An 18,605-nucleotide genomic window follows, 5' to 3' on the forward strand; every position below is an offset into this window, starting at 1 on the left:
TTGCCTACGTACCTTCCGCTTCTGACACTACATCAGCATGCCCACTTGAATGAGTCCGGTTTCTATCATATGCGCTCCTAGTCTTCTTCTTCGAAAACGGCCGACACGAAATCCCGATACACAAACCATTAGCGAGGCTGTTGAAGTGGGCCACGGCTAGAGAACAGAGAACAAAGGCATTGTGTTACGGGTGGGGGTAAAACAAACAACACAAGAGGACTGGTGCTGCAGACAAACATCAATGATCGAGCAGAATGCTCGACGCGAAGCTGAGCAAGAGCTTCGCGTACTCGGCCAAAAAGATGGAGCATCATTTCAGGTCATAGTCCTGGTATGTGTTGCTCAGACTGCGACATTGATTCTGGCGGCTTGTGCTCTGGCGCAGCTTCCACAGCCCACCAAGCCTGCTCCCTACGTCGACACGTTGCTGAATACCTGCCTCGGTAGAGATGTTCGTTACCGTTACTGACTAAGGTCACAGGGATCCTCGGGCGGACCACGGGAGGACAACGTAACAGGCCTGCTTGTGAGAACACCACAAACGGAATGGGGCAAGAGTTCTATGATAGCGGTCGATGCGGGTTCTCACCTAGCCAACATTATTCGCATACTTGAACGACATATGCCAATCAGTTCGGAAGACCTACCACCCAAGGGCTATTCCCGTATACTTGAAGAGGGACCATTCGCAGGCATACGCTTTCCCCATATATCGGCCAAAGCAAACGGTCTACACATCTTTCGAGAGATCCTTCATGCCTTCCTCATCACGCATCCTCACATAGACCATCTCTCCGGTATGGCCATCAATACCCCGGCCTTGGAGTATGGCCGAGAAGCAAAAGCCATTGTCGCCCTCCCTTCCACTATCGACGCAATCAAGAACCATATCTTCAACGACTGGCTGTGGCCCAACTTGTCAGATGAAGGTAACGGAGTGGGATTTGTCACATACCGGAGGTTGATCGAGGGCGGCAATGTTCGACTAGGCTCAGGTGAAGCACGTGGATACGTCAATGTCTGCGACGGTCTAGCCACAAAATGCTGGGGTATCAGCCATGGCAAATGCCACTTTCGTCGCAGACAGAGCTCCTCTCACCAACACAACGACTCCTTCGGCTGGGGCGCATCAGATTACAATTTCCCATCCAGGCGCATGTCTCGAATCTCCGACAGTGAGTATCTTGCGGCCCTCACACAACAGACCCAGGTCGCTGGTGGATACTCCCAAGGGACACCACAAATGTCCATGGGCGGTGCTCCTATGACACCGGCTGTTTCTAATCTTCCTGGAACGATGCTGGACCCGAATCACATGTTCGAACCGGTTTCGAGTTCGGCATTCTTCATCCGCAATGACACAACAGGCAATGAGATCCTCATCTTCGGAGATGTGGAGCCTGACTCGGTCAGTATGTCCCCACGAAATCATACAGTGTGGGATGATGCGGCGGGCAAGATAGTCAGCGGAGTGTTGAAAGCAATTTTTATCGAATGCTCCTACGATGATAGCGTCCGAAACGAGGATTTGTACGGGCACCTTTGTCCAAGACATCTGATTGCCGAACTAAGCTTCCTCGCAAAATGTGTTATTAACAAATCGAAGCAGCACAGTGATCAAGACTTCAACGGCGTTGGCGCACGATTTGGAGAGCCTGAGTTTGCGGTTCCGGACATGAGCATGAGACAGCCCCCAACGCCTGGCGACCTGAAGAAAAAACGCAAAAGGGCGCTGAATGGTGACCTTGCGACCACGCCGGAACTAGGGCCTACCAATTTCGACAGTGTACCATCGCCTCAACCGCCGCTACCAGGCAGCTATGTTGGGACACGCGTGGGATCATCAACGCGAAGAAAGGTGTCACGAGAAGCGAACAATCTTGCGCAGCCTTCGCCCACATTTGGTCGTGGCCGGTCTGTGCAATTCCAGCCGGGTTCTGGCTCGCCTTCGCTGGTGGCGAGTGCACCTCCACATGCCGGCACAGCTGCAAACCACTCACATTCACAGTCAATGTCATCGCAACGAGAAAGATTTCCCGAGCCATTGAAAGGGGTAGCAGTGCATGTCATTCATGTCAAGGATACGTTGATGGACGGTCCAAGTCCGGGAGACATCATTCTGGGACAACTGCGTGCGCAGGGTGAGGACGCTGGGTTGGGCGTCAGCTTCGACGTCACGCATTACGGAGACAGCATATGGCTTTGAAGTGCGCCTCGCTAACGTTGGGCGAAGGATGTGTGTGTGGCGATGTCCAGCCTCATACCTTTGCTCGGCTGTTGCGAGAATTGTTGTCGGTTGATGTGCACGCAAAAGGCTGTGCCCTGTACTTATGAGATGTCACTTTATGTCATTGGGTCATGATCAGTTTGTGGGAGGTATCTTCGCCCAAGTCAATTTAGCGCGTGATAGTGGGTGGCCAGCAATAGTACACATGCCATCTGTATGCTATGCTCTTGAGCCTTGTCCCTGCGAGGTCATGCTGGACAGACATCAATGCTCGTATGGTCAGCCACGAGCGGCCCATTGTTTTATCCGTGGACACCTCACACAAACCTCGACAAAGGTCGACCGTGGATCCCCACACAATGAAAAGCATTATCCGTCGATGATGGCCGAAAGTTTCTTTGTTGCTTGTGAGCAACTGCCTTGAGCAACCGATTTTCTAGAAGTCGAGCCAGCGCAGACGAAGATCAGCCGCAGCCTCGGTGGCAACGCGCCGCATCGTCTCGGAGTCGAGGCAGCCAGGGTGATCTTCATGAATGAAAATGGTCCTGTATGCTATGGGCACTTTGTACGTGGTAGCAAATAGCTTAGGTGGTCTCGTCCGTCGTGCTTGGCTCTCTCGCAGTGCCAATAGCGATCTGCGTATCGAACGATGTCGATGTAGCCGTATGCTGCATACGAGGTACATTCAGAGGAACAACCCCCCCCCAATATCGTCCTTTCCTCCCACACCATTCTGTGTGCCGTTTCAACTCACGTGGCGCCGCATCTTCGCCTTGTTTCGTGGATTCACTGCCTCCCAAAGTTGGCTGGTCCACCACACTGCCTCACCTGTGAAGCGACAATTCTTTACACGCAGTCACCGAACTGCCCCGTCTCGCGTCCCACTGCTCTCTGCCTTGGCGAGTCTCTCATGGGTATAAGTATTTCCCTTCTCCCCGAATTCTTCTTTCTCTTCTTTTCTTTTTCCTTCTCCATGGATCAACGCCGAGCGAGGTAAGTTCGTAGACTGAGGCGCCTTCTCCGGGATGGCAGATGTCTGTGGTGTGCCCATCCACCCAGCGCTGTTGTCTTTTCGGCTCGGAGGGGCGGGATGGTTGGAGTGCCACTGGATGAGGAAATCCCCTGTGGATCCGATTTTGTTTTTCCCATGGCCGGGTCCTCAGTTGCTTGTGGTCGTTGTGGTGGTATGTATCTTGCTGCTGACATGTCACAGACTGAATCTTTTCATCACTGTGCAAGCTTTATGCTTGACCTTGGAGAAGAGTAAGACTCGTGGTGTAGAATTCGTAGCATCGTGTAGAGGTGCGATGGTCAATGATCGGGTGGTTGCGAGAGAATTGGTCGGAGTGGCATGGTTTGGTGTCGGTGCCAGCAGCACCGCAATCGCCTGTGCAGTTGCCTCCTTCTCTGCGCGCAATGGATGCTGACTTTTGCATCCCAACCCTGCCGCAGCCAAACGCGAGATATTCCAGAATGCATTTCCTCCGCAACACGTTAAAGAGCAATTGCAGCATGCAAACGTCGCAATCTCAGCTAAACTCCGGGTTGACTGCAAGGAGCATCTCTGGCACATGTGAGGAAGTCATAACACTCATGGACTGGGAAAGCATTGTGGATTACAGGTCTTGCAGACAATCCTCCTCAACCAAGCAAGCACCACAGGCCCCCAGCTAGCCAAAACACTGATCGAGCAGCATGTAGTAGGGCAGCTCTCTCACCTATTGCAGCATCCACACCTTGCCCAGCACCTCGCCACGTAACAACTGCGTCGACTACTGGCGTCAACCAACCAGTCGTGATGACAATACCTAGGCATCGCTGGACCGTCACCTTGTCGGAAGTAGAGTGTGCTCCATACTGCCAATACCATGTGAGGGTCAGGACAGTCAAGCCGACAACAAGATTGCGGATACCGCTGTATGCCAGGTGCCGCGATACATTTTCTGCGTCTGAGGTCACATCATCGGTCTTCTTCGATTTGACGCTGACCCGTGGAGGTTGCACTCCGTATATTTGCGCAGCAGAGACTGGTGCTATGAAGCTGTATACCCCTACGATGAGCCCTCCCAAACCGATCAAGGTGGTAAGAATGGGAAGAGCTGAATACATCGTGTGGTGCTTTAGTCGCCATGAGACCACGGACACAGGTATCGCGACGTTTAATGTGGGCTTACGAAGTCCTAGTCATATCGAGAAGCAGTGACCTCTGGACATTGACAGATAGCGTTTGTGGGCACGGCAGTCAGAGATCCATATACTGGAGTCGTCTTAAGATGCCGTAACGATGTTGTTGGTTTTTGATGGCGCAATCGACATAGAAGCTACGCTTTCCCCCTTTCGACAACTTCATAACCTTACTTCGGCTACGAAGGCACAACCGACGGTCTTCTGCGTCTTGCATTCGACTTTTTGTAACAGGATCTTTAGCAAAGCTTGCCGCCGAGAAGAATACACCTTGTATAACATTGAACCAGGCTGTCAATACCAAAACCATGTCTGACACCCACGGCCATTCTCATGATGATCACGACCATGATCACGACCATGATCATGACCACTCCCACGGCCACACACACTCAGGCCCAGCCCATCTCTTTCAAGCAACCTCGTCAAGCGAACAGCCTCCTGACGACTGGCGAGAAAGTGGTGTGCGTGTTATTCCCGGCGACAGTCTCGATGGCAATACGGCTCAGACTCCAGGTATGAACCGAGCGGCAGCCGTAAACATGGCACGGGTTGGCGCTCAAAGGCTCTGGGCCGGTACTGTGAAGATTTACGCCAATGCGAAGACAGGCGCTCATCATCACGGCCACCTCGAAAGTGTGATCTACGTGGTCAAAGGCAAGGCAAGGATGCGATGGGGAGATCGACTTCAATTTACGGCGGAGGCTGGGCCGGGAGACTTCATCTATGTGCCTCCGTATGTGCCGCATCAGGAGATCAATGCGATGAAGGACGAGGATTTGGAATGTGTGCTTATGAGGAGTGACGGGGAGGCCATCGCGGTGAATCTGCCTGATGTTGTGCCTGTTGAAGACCCCGAGGGAGTCAAATGGATTGATCCTACACATCCGACCGGAGGAGTGTGATCACAATTACGTTATTCGTCATTTGCATATATTGAGACATAAAATGCATTATCATGGCGCACGTGCTTTGTCTCTTTCAAAGCTACGCTGGCCTCAGCTTCCAGGTTGCTTCTCTTTGTCGAGCTCATCCTCCTGCCTTTTGGGTTGTTGGTCATCTTTTGGAAGATTCTTCAGACATGGTGCATAGAACAACTTGCCGGACCGAGCTCCCTTGGCCGTTCCTACAGCCACAACGCACCAGAGAATCACCACAGCCACGCTGAATATTGTGCCCAGAACCTTGAAGAACATACTCGGCATCTCGACGCCGAATGTGATCGTGCTAATTGCATATACGCCCAGCGGAAACGTGAAACCCCACCAACCCATATTGAACGGGAAATCGCGCGTCGAATATATCGTTGCAAGGGCAAAGACGAACCAGCACAGACCGAAACCCCACATGATCAAGGCAATGAAGACGCCCATAACATAGACCACGTCGCCTGCGACGGTGAGATTGTGGAAGAATTCGACCCGCGGAAAGACCTCGCGTGATACCTTGCCCAGGTACATGATGGTGTAACCGCCCATACCAAGAGGGCCAAGAGGCAGAAATGAGCTGACCACGATCTCGCGAGGCGGGAGCTTGTGCAGTGCCAGGCGTTGGTAGTATATCACCAGTATGGTCATTGCAAGAGGTGTGGCCATACCCCACATCACGTAGGATGTGATCAAGGTGCCGAGGGCGTGCGCTGGGTTGGTTATAAGCTCAGCGACTTCGGCCCCTAGTACATCGCGGCGTTAGTATGCGAGTAGACGCAAGAAGCAAGGTGATTTTCTTACCAGCACCCGCTGCCACAATCGTAGCTGCAATAGGCAGTAGCTGTGCGGCGGTGATCCGGTCCAGGGAGTGCTGATGGTTCTGGGACATCAGAAGGAACGGCAAGGACACCGTCACCGCCGCCGCGACAACAGCGTCGATCATCCAGCACACCCACGCAAAGGTGACGGACCAGTATCCCCAGTATGGACAGCACAGGAAGATCCAGCTTTCAACAAGTGTTGCAAAGCCCATGGGTATCGTGCCGAGAAATAAAGAGTTCGTCGGGTCCGCGATCATGACCGCCCATATCTCAGGGTACAAGGTATATCGTAGGACGGACGTGCTGAATGCGAGTGTAAACAGGATGGTGTTGAGGCCAAAGAATATAACTGATAGCCAATACAGCCAGTCCGCCTGGAATGGGATAGTGATCAAGAGGAGTGAGACGATGCCCGTGCCCATCGTCACGGAGAACCATGAGGGCGAGAAATTGCGGACAACGCGCCGCCAGCCGTGCTCGTACTTTGACGTCGCTGCTGGGGAGGAGGGTTTCTCGATGAATGTTTCCTCGGCGCCGGCGGGGTTGGATGCGGATACCACTCTTGTCGAAGAGCGTGAACGTAAACGGTCGAAGTCGCCACGTGATATTGTATGACTGGCTGGCATCGTCATGGCGGGATTGTTGGAGGCGAGGCGCTGCATCTCGCGGTCGTCTTCGTCGTCGGTAGCCGCCATGTTGATGAAGGACTGTAAGGTTGGTCCTATTTGTCGCTCATACAGACTCCGCTGTGATGTGATTGTGTATGCCAGACCTCACCCTCACAATTGCCTTGGAATGAGTTGCTGTATGGCTAAACGTGGAAATCGAAATCGTAGGTTAATGTCTTGTGGTGTTCAGGTGGTCTTTGACCTGAAGATGACGTCTAGCAATACAAAATTGCCAGGCGAAGTGACCCGCCCGGAGAGAAATGTAGCGGCCATCTGCCCGGCTAAAGGGGCAAAAATTGATAGCCGTTGGAAATACCACTACCATGGCAATATCCGGGGAAAATAAGGCTCAATTCTGACCATTGATAGGGGCCGCTTTAACTGGCACCATGGGGCTCTTTCGCTCGCGTCAGTTTCCTGACCTGTAACTGCGCAACCTCCGTAGCTGTTCTTTAGTGGCCACGTTTACCCATCTCCAATTCAACGCGAAGACCACAGTTCAAGGTGTTAAAGCTACCTCCATTCGACGCGTTTTGAACGATCCTGTACGCTTCCAACAATACGCTGAACTTCGCATCGTCAATGTCTCTGTACGAAGTCTGGCAAGCAGCTGCAAGCAGCCCCTTCCAGCCCACGGTTGGGAAGGACAGCCAGCTTATCCTTGGACTGAGTCTGTTGCTCATTGGTATGGACTTCTTGAAAAGCTCTCCGACAATACACTGACTCTAGCAGGATTTGTGCTTACTGGTCTCTTCGGGCTCAGTATGATCATTTCTAACCCAGACTTACTTCCACGCTGACACGTTCTAGATCGATCTGCTCTCTCTGTACCTCTCTTCGGGATCCCTGCCTCGCTAGCATTCGGGTATGTGTCAGGGGAAACCGTGAGCTAGACGGGTGTTGACAAGTCTCCAGGTTCGGTGCTGTCTTCGCAATCTGCGGCTTCGGTGTATACGTCTGAGATCTGCTCGCGATCAGACAGCTCAATTCAAGAGCGGCCACACTCCATGGCCGGCGCTCCCGTTTTTACAGCCATTTCCACCTCGGCGAAGCAGCTCCACACCCTCCTGAAGTGCATTGCGTTTTCCCAGCGAGCCGAAGTCCAGATCACTCAGTCGGGCATCAGGTTTTCGGTCGAAGAAGCCCGCGTTGTTCAGGGCCTCACTTTCCTCGATAAAGCATTGTTCTCGACGTACAGTCTGAACCTCAATGACGACGAGCACTCCTTACGTCCCTTCTCAATCTCCATCGTCGCCCTTCTGGAGACACTGCAGATCTTCGGTATAGGAGACACGAGCTCATCTTCTCGCAACCCTTATGGAGGTATTTCCTCCTCATATGGCAATGCTTTTAGTGCGCCTGCTCTAGCATTGGGAGGGACATGCCGCATCTCCTACCAAGAAGTTGGTGCGCCTCTTACAATCACGATTCAGGAAGGTTCGGTTACAACGACATGCGAGATGAATACGTATGAGGCACATGAACAATATGAAGACGACGGCGGCATACCTTTGGACCGCGACTCATTGTGCTTGAAAGCTATCATGCAAAGTACTTGGTTGCATGATGCCATCACAGAGCTCTCCGGCACGAATCCAACTGTCCTCGTACTTAATGCATCGAGCCGCTCTGCACCATACTTTGCCCTTGAGGGCGAAGGTGGCCCTTTCGGAGACAGCACTGTCGACTTTCTGCCCGAGTCAAAGAACGAACCGACACCGACTGGCACAAAAGGGAAGAAACAGCCGCTCATTACAGAGACGTTCTCTGTGGCAGCACCATCGGAGGGTCATAGCAGGACCAGACAGAGATACAAGTTCGAGATGATCAAGAAGGCTGGGAGAGCCATGGCCCTTGGGAGCAAAGTGAGCATTCGTCAGGACCAACAGGGCGTCCTCAGTCTTCAATTCATGATCGACTTGGGCGACGGTGCAAATTCTGGACCTCGACGGGACGAAAAGACTGGCGCTGCTCCACCATCACCTGGTAGTGTTGCTTTTGTCGACTTTCGCTTCGTGCCGCTAGTTGGCGACGAAGAGGATGCAGAGACTGAAACGGAATCTGACTCCAACCCTGATGGCCCTGAGGAGATGTAGTGAATGAAGCACATGCGTAGATTGCCGATCCCTCACAATACTGTTCATCTGGTCTTCCTACCTCATGATCTCCATTTGCTCACATCCCTTTCTGTAGTCCTCATCACGAATGATAGTGTCACACGATAATCTCCGAGTCGGTTGCGCAAGGTCCAGCTCAGCCTCTTGGGACCAGGACGGGCAGTTCTATAGGAGCGTAGCTTGTGTTCACAGATATAGACGATTTCTTGTTATGTTCATTTTGTGCAGCCATTCAATATTTCCACGGACCTCCACGATCTAGCTGACTAAAAGGAAAGCAAGCAGAAGGTTATGGGGTAAGTAGGCGACTTGGAATGATTCCTCTTCCCTCTGCTTTCCCCTCCAGCAACCATTTCACCGCTGAGAAGCGGCGTCATTGACGGAGTGAATACAGAGGATTCAGTTTTGAAGAAGAGAAAAGAAAGAAGGGAAAGATTGATCGAGCAATTTTGATGTTTTTCACCCACGAATCTTCCCCGAAGTCTGTTCAATATGATTGGCTGAATTGCGTCACCGGGCTATTCAGTGCAGCCTGCGCTTCGCTTCTTCAACACCCAGAACTTGGACTCATGGTGGTCGTATGAGTAAGACTGATATGCGCAGTTGAAAGCCACAGAGTACCACGAGCAATGTTGGACTTCTCAGGGCTCTACCCTCTCAAGGTGAGATCTTATCATCGCTGTTTCGACCTTTCCGCTAACTCGAGTGTGAATCAAAGGGTATCTGGTACTTTGTGACCCATCCATATTTCTATCCTCTTTTTCGAGCTCGAATGATCCCGATTCTACTACTCTCAATCTTCGTATATGCGAACCTTTTCATATGGACATATCTGCCTCAGGTCGCATTCCTTGCCATATTCCACCTCGCCGGAGCATGGGTGAATGCCACTTTCCTTGTCTTAGGCGAAGGAGCTGCAATTGTTGCCCTATTGTTCGAGGCCTTCTTTGTGGATGAGGCATTAGTCGATACCTTTGATGCAGTCCTCATTGATCAAGGCTTCGCCGACTTGGTCAAGGAAGCACGCGCGCTTGATCAAGACGCCCAGAACTCTGTACAGATGCTCGGTAAACCCACGACATCTTCTCTCTACAGTCCTTTCAGCTTTCGCCAGATCATCGAGTTTGTCATCCTTCTACCACTTAACCTAATCCCGATCGTTGGAGTCCCAATCTTTCTCATCCTTACCGGCTGGCGTGCTGGCCCTTTCCACCACTGGCGGTACTTCAAACTACTTGGTCTGTCGAAGAAGGAACGCAAGGAATACGTCAGGAACAGGCAGCTGAAGTACACCTGGTTTGGAATCGTTGCACTGGCATTGCAGCTGGTTCCTGTCCTAAGCATGCTCTTTTTGCTTACATCGGCTGCCGGCAGCGCCTTGTGGGCGGTGCAAATGGAGAAGGCTCGCAGATCTCGCGAACGCCCTGCTACGGCACCAGGCGAACTGTATCACGACGACCCGGCCTAACACTGCAGGCCTCTTACATCCCCTACTACTTCGAGTTTCTGGCATGCTTTTCGACAGCATCAGCGACTTCTTCCAAGCTCTTCACGACTACCGTGGGTTCCAGGCCCAGCTGGTCCTGCCAACCACTGCCTGCTCGATCCACCCAGGCTGCTTGCATCCCCATCGCTCTAGCTCCGACGACGTCGAATGGATTGCCCGACACAAGCCACATGGCGCTCATCTGACCAGTCTTTCCGACCTTTTCTGCCAGGTGCTTGTAAACTTCAGGTGCAGGTTTGAAAGTTCGGACATCGTCGACTGTGATAATATCCTTAAAGACCGAAGAACTGAGTTCTTCGGAGCCATTAACTGAAGAGGAGACCATTTCTGAAGTCCCGTTGGAGAAGACGACACACTCGATGTTGGAGTTGTCCTTCAATCGCTCTAAAGCCGGATTGACATCGGGAAATGTGGACAAGGAGTCATAAGACTTCATCAGGTTTTTGGTGTCTGTCTCATTGAGACTAAGACCATGTTCTCCAAGCGCATGATGCAGAGATTTGCGAGTCACTTCCGAGAAGTCTTCGTACTGTTCTGTGTCACATCAACGGAATGTCTCATACTCGAACAGGCCAGGCCAGACTCACTCATGCAAACCAATCTCCAGGTGTATTCTAGCTGATATCTCCTCCATACCGTAGCGATTGACTCAGCCTCCTCCTGTCCAAAGTGCGAAGCTAATTCCTTTGCGATACTTCCTGTGGAGAGCAGAGTACCGTAGAGGTCAAAGGCGACCACAATCTTGCTCATTTTGCTTATTTTACTGGCAGCGCTGCAACTATAGCTTGGAGATTCTGAAGTCGCTCAAATTCGTCGGTAATTCGCTTTGTTATGAAGTGGAGGCTTATTACAAATTCTAAGGTTGCTGCGTAGTGGCCCTCGGTATGTAATTGATGATCTCGTCATACCTTCCGACGCCAATATCTATGATACAACATCCCTCCCTTGTGCCTGAATAAACACTGTCCATATCCGCAACATCAGTCCCGATGGTCGTTACTGACAATGTTAATTTTGACACGTTCCGGGACTGTCTATTCTCTGCTATTGTCGAAAATCCTACAGGAGGTGGCCGAAAAAGGTCCAAACGAGCTTCGGTAGGAAGGAAAGGCGCCACCGTACAGCAACAGGCCACCACGGAGGCAAATCCCTCTGAGCTTGCTGACTTTTCCGACTATCTAGCAGCTGAGATCTTTGCTAGCTTTCCAGGAGAGCTACAAGAACTGTCGTACCATGCTCTCCAAGACGACGCTGCATTGGGCGAGAAATGGTCACTCCCCTTGACGCTCTCGGTGTTCGAGGATGTGTCTGCGCACATTCCTGGCGACATTACCGATTCGTTGACAGCATATGGGCTCATCGAACCACCAAGATCAGATGTTCAGTCTTTCATTGCACCCGTGCTGTCTGCATACGTGGGAGCTGCAACAACACCACCACCCAAATGGATTGAGACAAAGACCAACGCTTGCGAGATCTGCGAGAGAGACTGGGTGCCGATGACTTACCACCATCTGATACCTAGAGCGGTGCATACCAGGGTCATGAAGCGAGGCTGGCATGAAGAACATCAGCTAAACAGTGTTGCTTGGCTTTGTCGTGCTTGTCACAGCTTCGTCCATCGGATGGCATCAAACGAGGAACTGGCCCGTGAATGGTATACTGTCGAGAAGATCTGTGAGAGAGAAGATGTTCAGAAATGGGCACAATGGGTTCAACGCGTGCGGTGGAAGAAAACTTAGACATTGGGGCATGGCATGGTTGCGCTTGCAATGAGACTGCTTCAGTCAATCCTCTTTGTCTGCCAACGATCCAGTGCTCGGTCTTGCGGACGATCGATCTGAGACACTCATTGTTCCTGCTGTCGACTTGCAAACACCTGGACCTGCTCTTCACCTCACGCAGTCGTGCCGATATGGTTGTGTCCTGGTCAGGGGAGTTGAGCAAGACTCAACGATGTCTTAAAGCTGTGATGCAGACAATGCAACGACGGGCGTTTACACTGCAAAATCGTCCACATGGCTCTCAAGCCCGGTCTGGCTTCGCGGCAGAACCACAGCTAGGCGCGGAGCAGTCTGATACTGCCTCACCTTCATACACACCGCGAGCAGCCAAGCCGCGCTCTTATATGAGGCAGGTGTGATCGCACAATATGTCGAAGATGCTGCAGGCCATTTCCATCCTTCGTTGCTGCTCATCTTCATTCGAAATCTGCTCTATCGAAAGTTGAACAATATCGCACTGTTCTACACCATACTCATCCTTCAAAAGATATCTCCTCACAATGGCATCCTCCACCAATCGGGATGTCCGTCACCTACGAGATGAGGCCGTTGACGCCGCCCTCCACAATCTCATGAACGAAAACACGGCAGCGATTGACCCAGCGGTCATTGCATATAGAGTCGGAGTGACCACCCTCGTGCGTCAACTCAATGAGGTCGGTGTCACCAATGAAGACCTCCGAGGGCAATTCGAAGACGAGATAGATCGTCGTGTCGAGGGCGCAATGAACAACGCTGGACAATTTACGATGACACAACTGGAGAATCTGCGCTTGCTTGTGTCGTCCTTCAAGACCGAAAGCAGCCTGTACGACGTTGTTTGGCGAGAGGAACTTCAGGGCAACCACATGGATGTTGCTCAAAGCCGACCAGGAGGCCAGCCAGCCAGACGGCATCAGGACGCAGATGCTGAGATGCAGGATAACGACAACATCTGGTGGGAGGAGGACGGTGGCACCAACAGGGACTTTGATGACCATGTCGAAGGGGAAGACAACAGCAACGAGGGGGATGATGAGGGCACTGACGGTGATGTGGAGGAATATGGCAACGGCGACCAGGAGGACAATGACTGCATCATGTTCGGCATGTACAGTGGTGACGCAGACTTCAAGCACCGATACGTGTGCCTCCTGTGCCCCAACCACGGTGGTACACAACACAAGAGCTCATTGGTACGGCATCTCCGGGCGAATCATGGCATCAGAAACGTACATTCAGTACTCGATGGGCTGCACAGCGGTCGGTCAAATGCTACAACATGAACCTAAATGAAGGAAGAAAAGCAAGAGAAGGAGGAGTTCATAGACCTGCCATTAAGGCCGCACGAGGCAGGTGCAATGCATGATCCTCAACATTGAGCTATCTGAACGAGTGATCACTGCAAGGAGTTGCTCAAGGCATCCTCGGGTTTTACCCACTGACTACAAACGGGCAAGCCCGACATTCTCACCAGGAGCGTGGTAAGCTGGGATCTTCATGTCCAAGGCAGCTCCACTGTAACCCAGATCCTCTGCAGAGAGAACAGCGCACTTCTCGCCAATGAGCAGGGCAGTCTGTAGATGTATTAGTATGATATTGGGGAAAGGGTAATGCAAAACATACCGAGAAAGTGTTGCAGCCAACATTATCAGGGCAGATACTGAGATCAGACACCTTCAATTTCTTGACGCCGTGGACATTCAGTCGCTCATCCAGGACACCATGCTTGACAATGCTGTTACCCTCCTTGGGAGCCATGCTACAAGTTCCAAGAGAGTGCCAGGTAGTCTCGACGTGGCGCTGGACCCATTTCTCAATGTGCTCAACTAGACAGATATTAGTAGAGTACTTGATCAGATGCTTTGGGGGCAAACTTACCATCTTGCTTGGTGTACTTGAGCTTGTCGAAGCGGAATTCCTGGGCATTGGAGTTGAGCCAGTTGACCGAGGGTGTCTTGCCCTTTTCGAGAGGCGCCGTCCAGCTGCCGTGTTGGATGTTGGCAGTGAGGTGGTTGGGGCCAGCGTAGGCATTGCGAGTGGCTATGTCCATGTCCTGTGCACGGGCAGGCGAGTTGTAGGCGAAGTGAGGATGCATCGACGTGACCTCACCAGCATAGGCTCGCATGCGACGGGCAGTCTCACGGGACTGAATGTAACTCCAGACCATGGGAGCCATGTCTCGCTTGTCGTTCATGAATCCAGCATCAAAGTCAGGAGCCTCATATGGGTCTGGGGAGACGATGTGGGTCTCGCCACGGGAGAATGGATACTCCAAGAAGTGGAACATGGTGAAAAACTTCCCGGCGGGCATGTCCAAGTGGTCGCCAAACCATCCAGCAATGACACTGTAGTGCATGACAGGCTTGTCTGGCTTGTCCTTGAAGTAGCTGTCCCAGCCGCTTGGGCTGAAGTCTGGTGTAGGCCATGTCTTCATCTCCTCCAGCTCTTCTTGGGTGGGTCTGGACTTGACTCCGGCGTCAATGCCGTTGGTCGCCAGTGGTCCAGTGCCTTTGATGTTCCATTCGTCAAAGACGGCCTTCTGAACTTCTGGTACACCCCGAGCAAAGTCGTCAAATGAGTCGGTCTCGGGTGTGGCCCGGTATGTCGCGAAGGTAAGGTAGTGGTCCTGGAAGTTGAGACCGACACCAGGAAGGTCGACGATGGGCTTGACACCAACCTTCTTGAGCTTCGCTGGGTCACCAATACCAGATCGTTGCAGCACAAGGGGCGAGCTCAGAGTGCCACAGCTGACAATGATCAGTTTCTTGGCCTTGAAAAGTCTTGAAGGAGGCGGGCCACTGCTGCCAATGGGCTTGGTTGGGATCGTGAGCACACCAGTTGCCACGCCATCCTCAATGATGACCTTGTCGACCTTGGTGTTGCATTGAAGGTGGAGGTTCTGGTACTTGGCACGAGTGGCATGAATGTAGGCAGAGGCGGCATCCGAGCGGCGACCGGTATCGCGATTGATCCATTTCAGCCAGTGCTCAGCACCATGGCCAGTAACCAAGTCTTGGAGATCATCGGTAACTGGGAAGCCCAAACTCTCAGCAGCTCGAAGGAAGTCCTGCATGATGGGGTATGTGTAGTTGCCGAATGAAACCTTGATTGGGCCTTCGAACCCATGGAGATCTCGATTGTTGCAAGCACGCTGGTATGTCTCATGCTTCCTCATCAAAGGGATCAGCTCCTTGGTGGTCCATCCTTTGGCTTGGAAGTCATCATAATCAGAGGCCGAGGCGCGAGTGTACCTGCAACTCGTCAGAAAGTTGTGTCGTTAAAGCCTGGTCAAACCAAAAGACTCGTGGATCAATGAGATAGACATTCGCAAAAGAGTACTTACATCATGAAATTGATCGAGCTACCTCCACCCAGGATGTGTGCACAAGGCACAACAGCTCGACGTCCATCAAGGTAGTCCGATGGACGTGAGTAATAGAACGTAGCTGTCTTAGAGTCCAATTTCATGTTCTTGGGGTAGATGCCAGGCCGGTACACCCATGGGTTATTGAGGTTGCTCTCGCCGGCCTCAATCAAGAGGACCTGGAGCTTGTGGTCCAGGTTGGCAAGACCTAAACGACATCAGTTCTTGCTTGTTACTAGGTAGCAGTGAGATGGCGCTCACGTCCAGCAGGAACACATCCTGAACTGCCACCACCACACACGATGATATCGACCTCGTCGGGGACTGTCATGTTGACTTTATGAAGGATCAAATGCAGACCAATGTAAAGGTATGCTTTGCTCGACCAGGAGCAGGCTGAGAGGATGGAACAAGGAGGCAACAGGGCAGGATCTCGTCTTATAAGCCTTCCAGGTGCAGTAAGACTCTCCGCCCCTCGGCGAAGTGGATGGAGGGGTTTGATGCACGACGCGTTTTCTCAGATGAGGAGGTCCCGGACTGTGTACTTCCCATCCCTGTAAGCTGATTATTTTACATGCAGCCTGAAAAAGGAGCTGATTGACTGAGATGCGGGGTTTGAACAACAAGATCGTAGGTATGGATCGCGTCTAGTGGACTATAACGGGACATCGACAGTAGATTGTAACATTGGCTGAAGGACATCGAGACGATGGGAAGTCTTTCGGGATACCGCGCTAGGCACGTATTCACACCACCAGTACTGGTCGAGATCAGCAAAGCAATCGCTGCTCACGAAGCTTGCGGGCCAACATCCAGTGGTACTCGCATCGTGGGAGTCGAACATCACATAAATCCCCTGGAGAAAGCTAGCTTCAGCGAGTCGTGGGGAGAAGCAGCTAGTTCGAGCGAGCATTGCATGTACTGGAATATAACCAGACTTTCCGGAGGCCTGAATTATGCACATGAAAGGCCAGGGTACTGTCTCGGCATGAGAAAGGAGAGACAGGTTGGCTCTGGAGATGGCTTCCTCGTCGTGTACGAACATGGTACGGTTCGACATTGACTGGATGGAGAGACGGGAGAGCACCTGTGCCTCAGTCAGTTGGCCAATAGCAGAGGCGGCTATGATGCCCCACTCTTCATAACGCGCGGTGGCAGCCAATGCGGGAAACGCGGGGGAAGCCCACTGGAGGATGAGCATTTGCGGCATATCCAGGTCGCGAAGTGAACGGCAAGCAGCTTGCATGAGATAGGTAGTGGTGATTAGTGATTGGGAGGAGAAACGCCTTGGGGATTGCGGGGAAAGCGAAATTTGGTGAGCTAACGTCTTTGCGGACCCGGCGTGGTACTCTGGAGTAAATGCTCAACCTATTGTAATACTGCTCATGTCAGATAAGTGTTCAAAGGTCCACAACGTACATTGGCTGCTCCTCACCTTTGCAGGCCAGCAAGGCGGTGCAGCTGGTGAGATATTTCTCCATACCTCCACTAGATGAGGGATCAACGCCCTCCCAAAGAACTCGTACCATGGTGACACCCCTGCAGAGGCAGTGCATAGGCTAGTTCACCTGGTAGAAGTCCCCCTCTCGAACAGGCACGACCGGTCGGTTCGGAATTCGAGATCGTTAGTGCCCGCCAACAGCCACATCTTCCGGACTTCGGTACGATCGTAGACTTCGTCCTGTTCTTCAACCCTTTTCGAAGCTTGAGATCGAGTTCTCCAAAGGAACACCAACACCAAGCAGATAGCTTGGAATCAGATGATGATGTAACGTCTTCTGAAAGACATAGCAAGTCCATGCCTCATCCGAGGTGCCGTGGTAGCGTGTGATCCAGCAAGCCATGCTCGCATATGTGGAGTGCCTCGCCCGTTCTTAACCCGACGACGGCCATTCTCCGCATCTGATTCAAGCCTCTGCATATTTATGCAGATCCTCTCGACCTAAAATCCTTGCTTCATTCTGCACGAATAACGAATTTTCGTGCCGGGCCTGGAAACTCACTGCGCGGCTTGTTGGCGCTGCCGGTCATAAATCAACTGCCGGAGCTCTTGCGTTGCGACCTGAATTTCAAGGATTTGGCCGAGACCTCGCTTCCAGCTCTCTTCCAGTCCGAGAAGTTCCGCCTTGTGTTGTTCCTGAGCAAGTTTTCGAGCTTTGTTGATATCGTCAGTCTCAGTTTTGACCCTGGCGAGCTCGCTTTCCATATCCTGTAGTACTTGCTCGACCTGCGAATTACCGACGAGCCAGACATTTTTGCCGAACTCATCTAAGAGCTCCAGATTCGTCTGTCTGTTTTCAAGGAACGTGCTCGCAACGTATGATTTCCGTAGTATTTGTTTGTATGCTTCGATGGTGCTTTCACCGGCCGGTTCGTCGGGCGCCTCGTAGCGCGTCGGGTCAATTCCACCGGCATCGCGTTTACCCGGTGTAGCCAGGTCGAGCTTTTGGAGGATTTCTTCGGATGAATTGACTTTAGGAGATGAGGAGATGGAGGGATGTGCTGTAGTGAGATAGTCTGAGGGTAGTCGCTGGTTGATTAGGGCTCTGGCTCGATCCTTTTCAGTATCGGTGGGGTCTGTGTCGATGTCTGCAGCACCGAGTCAGCGATCGCGTGCGCCGGCGTGTCATATATTACTCACAAGGCAAAGAGTCATGAGACTCTAGGATCAAAGGCATTGTGTCCGTCTGTGCGCATCAATATCTTCTCTGGATTGTCGTCGTCGCGGTCTGCCGCGAGAGACTCCAAAGTCGAAATCCAAAAAAACTCGTCGAAGGCCTGCAAGTGTCAAAAAGGGAAGGTATGACGACACATGTCCCTGCTCGTCTGGTGCGTCACCATCTGAGTAAGGCAGATGCGTTTCACGCGTGCACTTCAAGTCCTTTGCTGGTCAAGGGCGATGCCTGTATTCTGAATTGTTGCTGCTTATGTTTATCTGCTTATACGTCTGTCTTGAGCGTGCTTGAGATGATGGTCGCCTCCGAAATCACCCTTCCCACCCGATAGCATACCAGGGTACAAC

The 18,605-nt window shown here is 52.1% G+C and overlaps 14 protein-coding genes across 14 annotated transcripts; 8 read left to right on the forward strand and 6 right to left on the reverse strand.

Annotated features, from left to right (window-relative positions):
• Positions 1–135: 135 nt before the first annotated feature.
• On the forward strand, positions 136–2,327 carry EDD37DRAFT_162477 (3',5'-cyclic-nucleotide phosphodiesterase). The gene is made up of 2 exons (XM_062809756.1): positions 136–331; positions 482–2,327. Exons 1-2 carry the CDS (start codon positions 242–244, stop codon positions 2,204–2,206), a joined length of 1,815 nt encoding a protein of 604 aa, XP_062666507.1. The 5' UTR covers positions 136–241; the 3' UTR covers positions 2,207–2,327.
• A 755-nt stretch (positions 2,328–3,082) lies between these two features.
• EDD37DRAFT_162449 (uncharacterized protein) lies at positions 3,083–3,761 on the forward strand. Its single transcript, XM_062809753.1, has one exon. It carries the CDS (start codon positions 3,253–3,255, stop codon positions 3,652–3,654), a length of 402 nt encoding a protein of 133 aa, XP_062666508.1. The 5' UTR covers positions 3,083–3,252; the 3' UTR covers positions 3,655–3,761.
• EDD37DRAFT_162448 (uncharacterized protein) lies at positions 3,762–4,552 on the reverse strand. The gene has a single exon (XM_062809752.1). The coding sequence runs from the start codon at positions 4,334–4,336 to the stop codon at positions 3,869–3,871; it is 468 nt and encodes a 155-aa protein (XP_062666509.1). The 5' UTR covers positions 4,337–4,552; the 3' UTR covers positions 3,762–3,868.
• Position 4,553: 1 nt separating this feature from the next.
• EDD37DRAFT_162463 (RmlC-like cupin domain-containing protein) lies at positions 4,554–5,692 on the forward strand. Its single transcript, XM_062809754.1, has one exon. The coding sequence runs from the start codon at positions 4,720–4,722 to the stop codon at positions 5,314–5,316; it is 597 nt and encodes a 198-aa protein (XP_062666510.1). The 5' UTR covers positions 4,554–4,719; the 3' UTR covers positions 5,317–5,692.
• EDD37DRAFT_162466 (voltage-dependent anion channel-domain-containing protein) lies at positions 5,363–7,093 on the reverse strand. Its single transcript, XM_062809755.1, has 2 exons — positions 6,142–7,093; positions 5,363–6,083 (listed from the first exon to the last, which is right to left on the reverse strand). Exons 1-2 carry the CDS (start codon positions 6,854–6,856, stop codon positions 5,410–5,412), a joined length of 1,389 nt encoding a protein of 462 aa, XP_062666511.1. The 5' UTR covers positions 6,857–7,093; the 3' UTR covers positions 5,363–5,409.
• A 318-nt stretch (positions 7,094–7,411) lies between these two features.
• EDD37DRAFT_653680 (uncharacterized protein) lies at positions 7,412–7,790 on the forward strand (the record flags this gene model as incomplete). The annotated part of the gene is made up of 4 exons (XM_062818601.1): positions 7,412–7,514; positions 7,562–7,591; positions 7,640–7,694; positions 7,745–7,790. 4 exons carry the CDS (start codon positions 7,412–7,414, stop codon positions 7,788–7,790), a joined length of 234 nt encoding a protein of 77 aa, XP_062666512.1.
• On the forward strand, positions 7,675–9,322 carry EDD37DRAFT_162636 (cell cycle checkpoint protein). Its single transcript, XM_062809760.1, has one exon. It carries the CDS (start codon positions 7,837–7,839, stop codon positions 8,923–8,925), a length of 1,089 nt encoding a protein of 362 aa, XP_062666513.1. The 5' UTR covers positions 7,675–7,836; the 3' UTR covers positions 8,926–9,322.
• A 253-nt stretch (positions 9,323–9,575) lies between these two features.
• EDD37DRAFT_653682 (uncharacterized protein) lies at positions 9,576–10,414 on the forward strand (the record flags this gene model as incomplete). Its single annotated transcript, XM_062818602.1, has 2 exons — positions 9,576–9,608; positions 9,665–10,414. The coding sequence occupies 2 exons, from the start codon at positions 9,576–9,578 to the stop codon at positions 10,412–10,414; spliced, it is 783 nt and encodes a 260-aa protein (XP_062666514.1).
• A 12-nt stretch (positions 10,415–10,426) lies between these two features.
• Positions 10,427–11,351, reverse strand: EDD37DRAFT_162700 (haloacid dehalogenase, type II). The gene is made up of 2 exons (XM_062809762.1): positions 11,041–11,351; positions 10,427–10,987 (listed from the first exon to the last, which is right to left on the reverse strand). Exons 1-2 carry the CDS (start codon positions 11,201–11,203, stop codon positions 10,440–10,442), a joined length of 711 nt encoding a protein of 236 aa, XP_062666515.1. The 5' UTR covers positions 11,204–11,351; the 3' UTR covers positions 10,427–10,439.
• Position 11,352: 1 nt separating this feature from the next.
• On the forward strand, positions 11,353–12,466 carry EDD37DRAFT_162536 (uncharacterized protein). Its single transcript, XM_062809757.1, has one exon. It carries the CDS (start codon positions 11,443–11,445, stop codon positions 12,193–12,195), a length of 753 nt encoding a protein of 250 aa, XP_062666516.1. The 5' UTR covers positions 11,353–11,442; the 3' UTR covers positions 12,196–12,466.
• EDD37DRAFT_162640 (uncharacterized protein) lies at positions 12,467–13,779 on the forward strand. The gene has a single exon (XM_062809761.1). It carries the CDS (start codon positions 12,738–12,740, stop codon positions 13,500–13,502), a length of 765 nt encoding a protein of 254 aa, XP_062666517.1. The 5' UTR covers positions 12,467–12,737; the 3' UTR covers positions 13,503–13,779.
• On the reverse strand, positions 13,582–16,076 carry EDD37DRAFT_162719 (alcohol oxidase). The gene is made up of 5 exons (XM_062809763.1): positions 15,845–16,076; positions 15,563–15,791; positions 14,098–15,470; positions 13,843–14,045; positions 13,582–13,793 (listed from the first exon to the last, which is right to left on the reverse strand). The coding sequence occupies exons 1-5, from the start codon at positions 15,912–15,914 to the stop codon at positions 13,662–13,664; spliced, it is 2,007 nt and encodes a 668-aa protein (XP_062666518.1). The 5' UTR covers positions 15,915–16,076; the 3' UTR covers positions 13,582–13,661.
• Positions 16,077–16,238: 162 nt separating this feature from the next.
• On the reverse strand, positions 16,239–16,793 carry EDD37DRAFT_612841 (uncharacterized protein; the record flags this gene model as incomplete). Its single annotated transcript, XM_062815396.1, has 1 exon — positions 16,239–16,793. The coding sequence occupies one exon, from the start codon at positions 16,791–16,793 to the stop codon at positions 16,239–16,241; it is 555 nt and encodes a 184-aa protein (XP_062666519.1).
• A 464-nt stretch (positions 16,794–17,257) lies between these two features.
• EDD37DRAFT_163031 (Pre-mRNA-splicing factor SPF27) lies at positions 17,258–18,569 on the reverse strand. Its single transcript, XM_062809765.1, has 2 exons — positions 18,225–18,569; positions 17,258–18,172 (listed from the first exon to the last, which is right to left on the reverse strand). Exons 1-2 carry the CDS (start codon positions 18,259–18,261, stop codon positions 17,583–17,585), a joined length of 627 nt encoding a protein of 208 aa, XP_062666520.1. The 5' UTR covers positions 18,262–18,569; the 3' UTR covers positions 17,258–17,582.
• Positions 18,570–18,605: the final 36 nt, after the last annotated feature.

This window comes from Exophiala viscosa (assembly GCF_022695815.1).
Source record: "Exophiala viscosa unplaced genomic scaffold EDD37scaffold_12, whole genome shotgun sequence".
NCBI classification, from domain to species: domain Eukaryota; kingdom Fungi; phylum Ascomycota; class Eurotiomycetes; order Chaetothyriales; family Herpotrichiellaceae; genus Exophiala; species Exophiala viscosa.

Bases quoted from the DNA above. Each gene is read 5' to 3' on its own strand.
- EDD37DRAFT_162463 (XM_062809754.1), top strand. From the start codon at position 4,720: ATGTCTGACACCCACGGCCATTCTCATGATGATCACGACCATGATCAC.
- EDD37DRAFT_162448 (XM_062809752.1), bottom strand. From the start codon at position 4,336: ATGTATTCAGCTCTTCCCATTCTTACCACCTTGATCGGTTTGGGAGGG.
- EDD37DRAFT_163031 (XM_062809765.1), bottom strand. From the start codon at position 18,261: ATGCCTTTGATCCTAGAGTCTCATGACTCTTTGCCTT. The intron at 18,173-18,224 runs GTGAGTAATATA...TCGGTGCTGCAG, and splicing joins GTCTCATGACTCTTTGCCTT to ACATCGACACAGACCCCACC.
- EDD37DRAFT_162536 (XM_062809757.1), top strand. From the start codon at position 11,443: ATGGTCGTTACTGACAATGTTAATTTTGACACGTTCCGGGACTGTCTA.
- EDD37DRAFT_162636 (XM_062809760.1), top strand. From the start codon at position 7,837: ATGGCCGGCGCTCCCGTTTTTACAGCCATTTCCACCTCGGCGAAGCAG.
- EDD37DRAFT_162466 (XM_062809755.1), bottom strand. From the start codon at position 6,856: ATGGCGGCTACCGACGACGAAGACGACCGCGAGATGCAGCGCCTCGCC. The intron at 6,084-6,141 runs GTAAGAAAATCA...GCGATGTACTAG, and splicing joins GATTGTGGCAGCGGGTGCTG to GGGCCGAAGTCGCTGAGCTT.
- EDD37DRAFT_162700 (XM_062809762.1), bottom strand. From the start codon at position 11,203: ATGAGCAAGATTGTGGTCGCCTTTGACCTCTACGGTACTCTGCTCTCC. The intron at 10,988-11,040 runs GTGAGTCTGGCC...GATGTGACACAG, and splicing joins CTGGAGATTGGTTTGCATGA to AACAGTACGAAGACTTCTCG.
- EDD37DRAFT_162449 (XM_062809753.1), top strand. From the start codon at position 3,253: ATGGCAGATGTCTGTGGTGTGCCCATCCACCCAGCGCTGTTGTCTTTT.
- EDD37DRAFT_162640 (XM_062809761.1), top strand. From the start codon at position 12,738: ATGGCATCCTCCACCAATCGGGATGTCCGTCACCTACGAGATGAGGCC.
- EDD37DRAFT_162719 (XM_062809763.1), bottom strand. From the start codon at position 15,914: ATGACAGTCCCCGACGAGGTCGATATCATCGTGTGTGGTGGTGGCAGT. The intron at 14,046-14,097 runs GTAAGTTTGCCC...ATATCTGTCTAG, and splicing joins CAAGTACACCAAGCAAGATG to TTGAGCACATTGAGAAATGG. The intron at 13,794-13,842 runs GTATGTTTTGCA...ATACATCTACAG, and splicing joins TTGGCTGCAACACTTTCTCG to ACTGCCCTGCTCATTGGCGA.
- EDD37DRAFT_162477 (XM_062809756.1), top strand. From the start codon at position 242: ATGATCGAGCAGAATGCTCGACGCGAAGCTGAGCAAGAGCTTCGCGTA. The intron at 332-481 runs GTATGTGTTGCT...CTAAGGTCACAG, and splicing joins CATTTCAGGTCATAGTCCTG to GGATCCTCGGGCGGACCACG.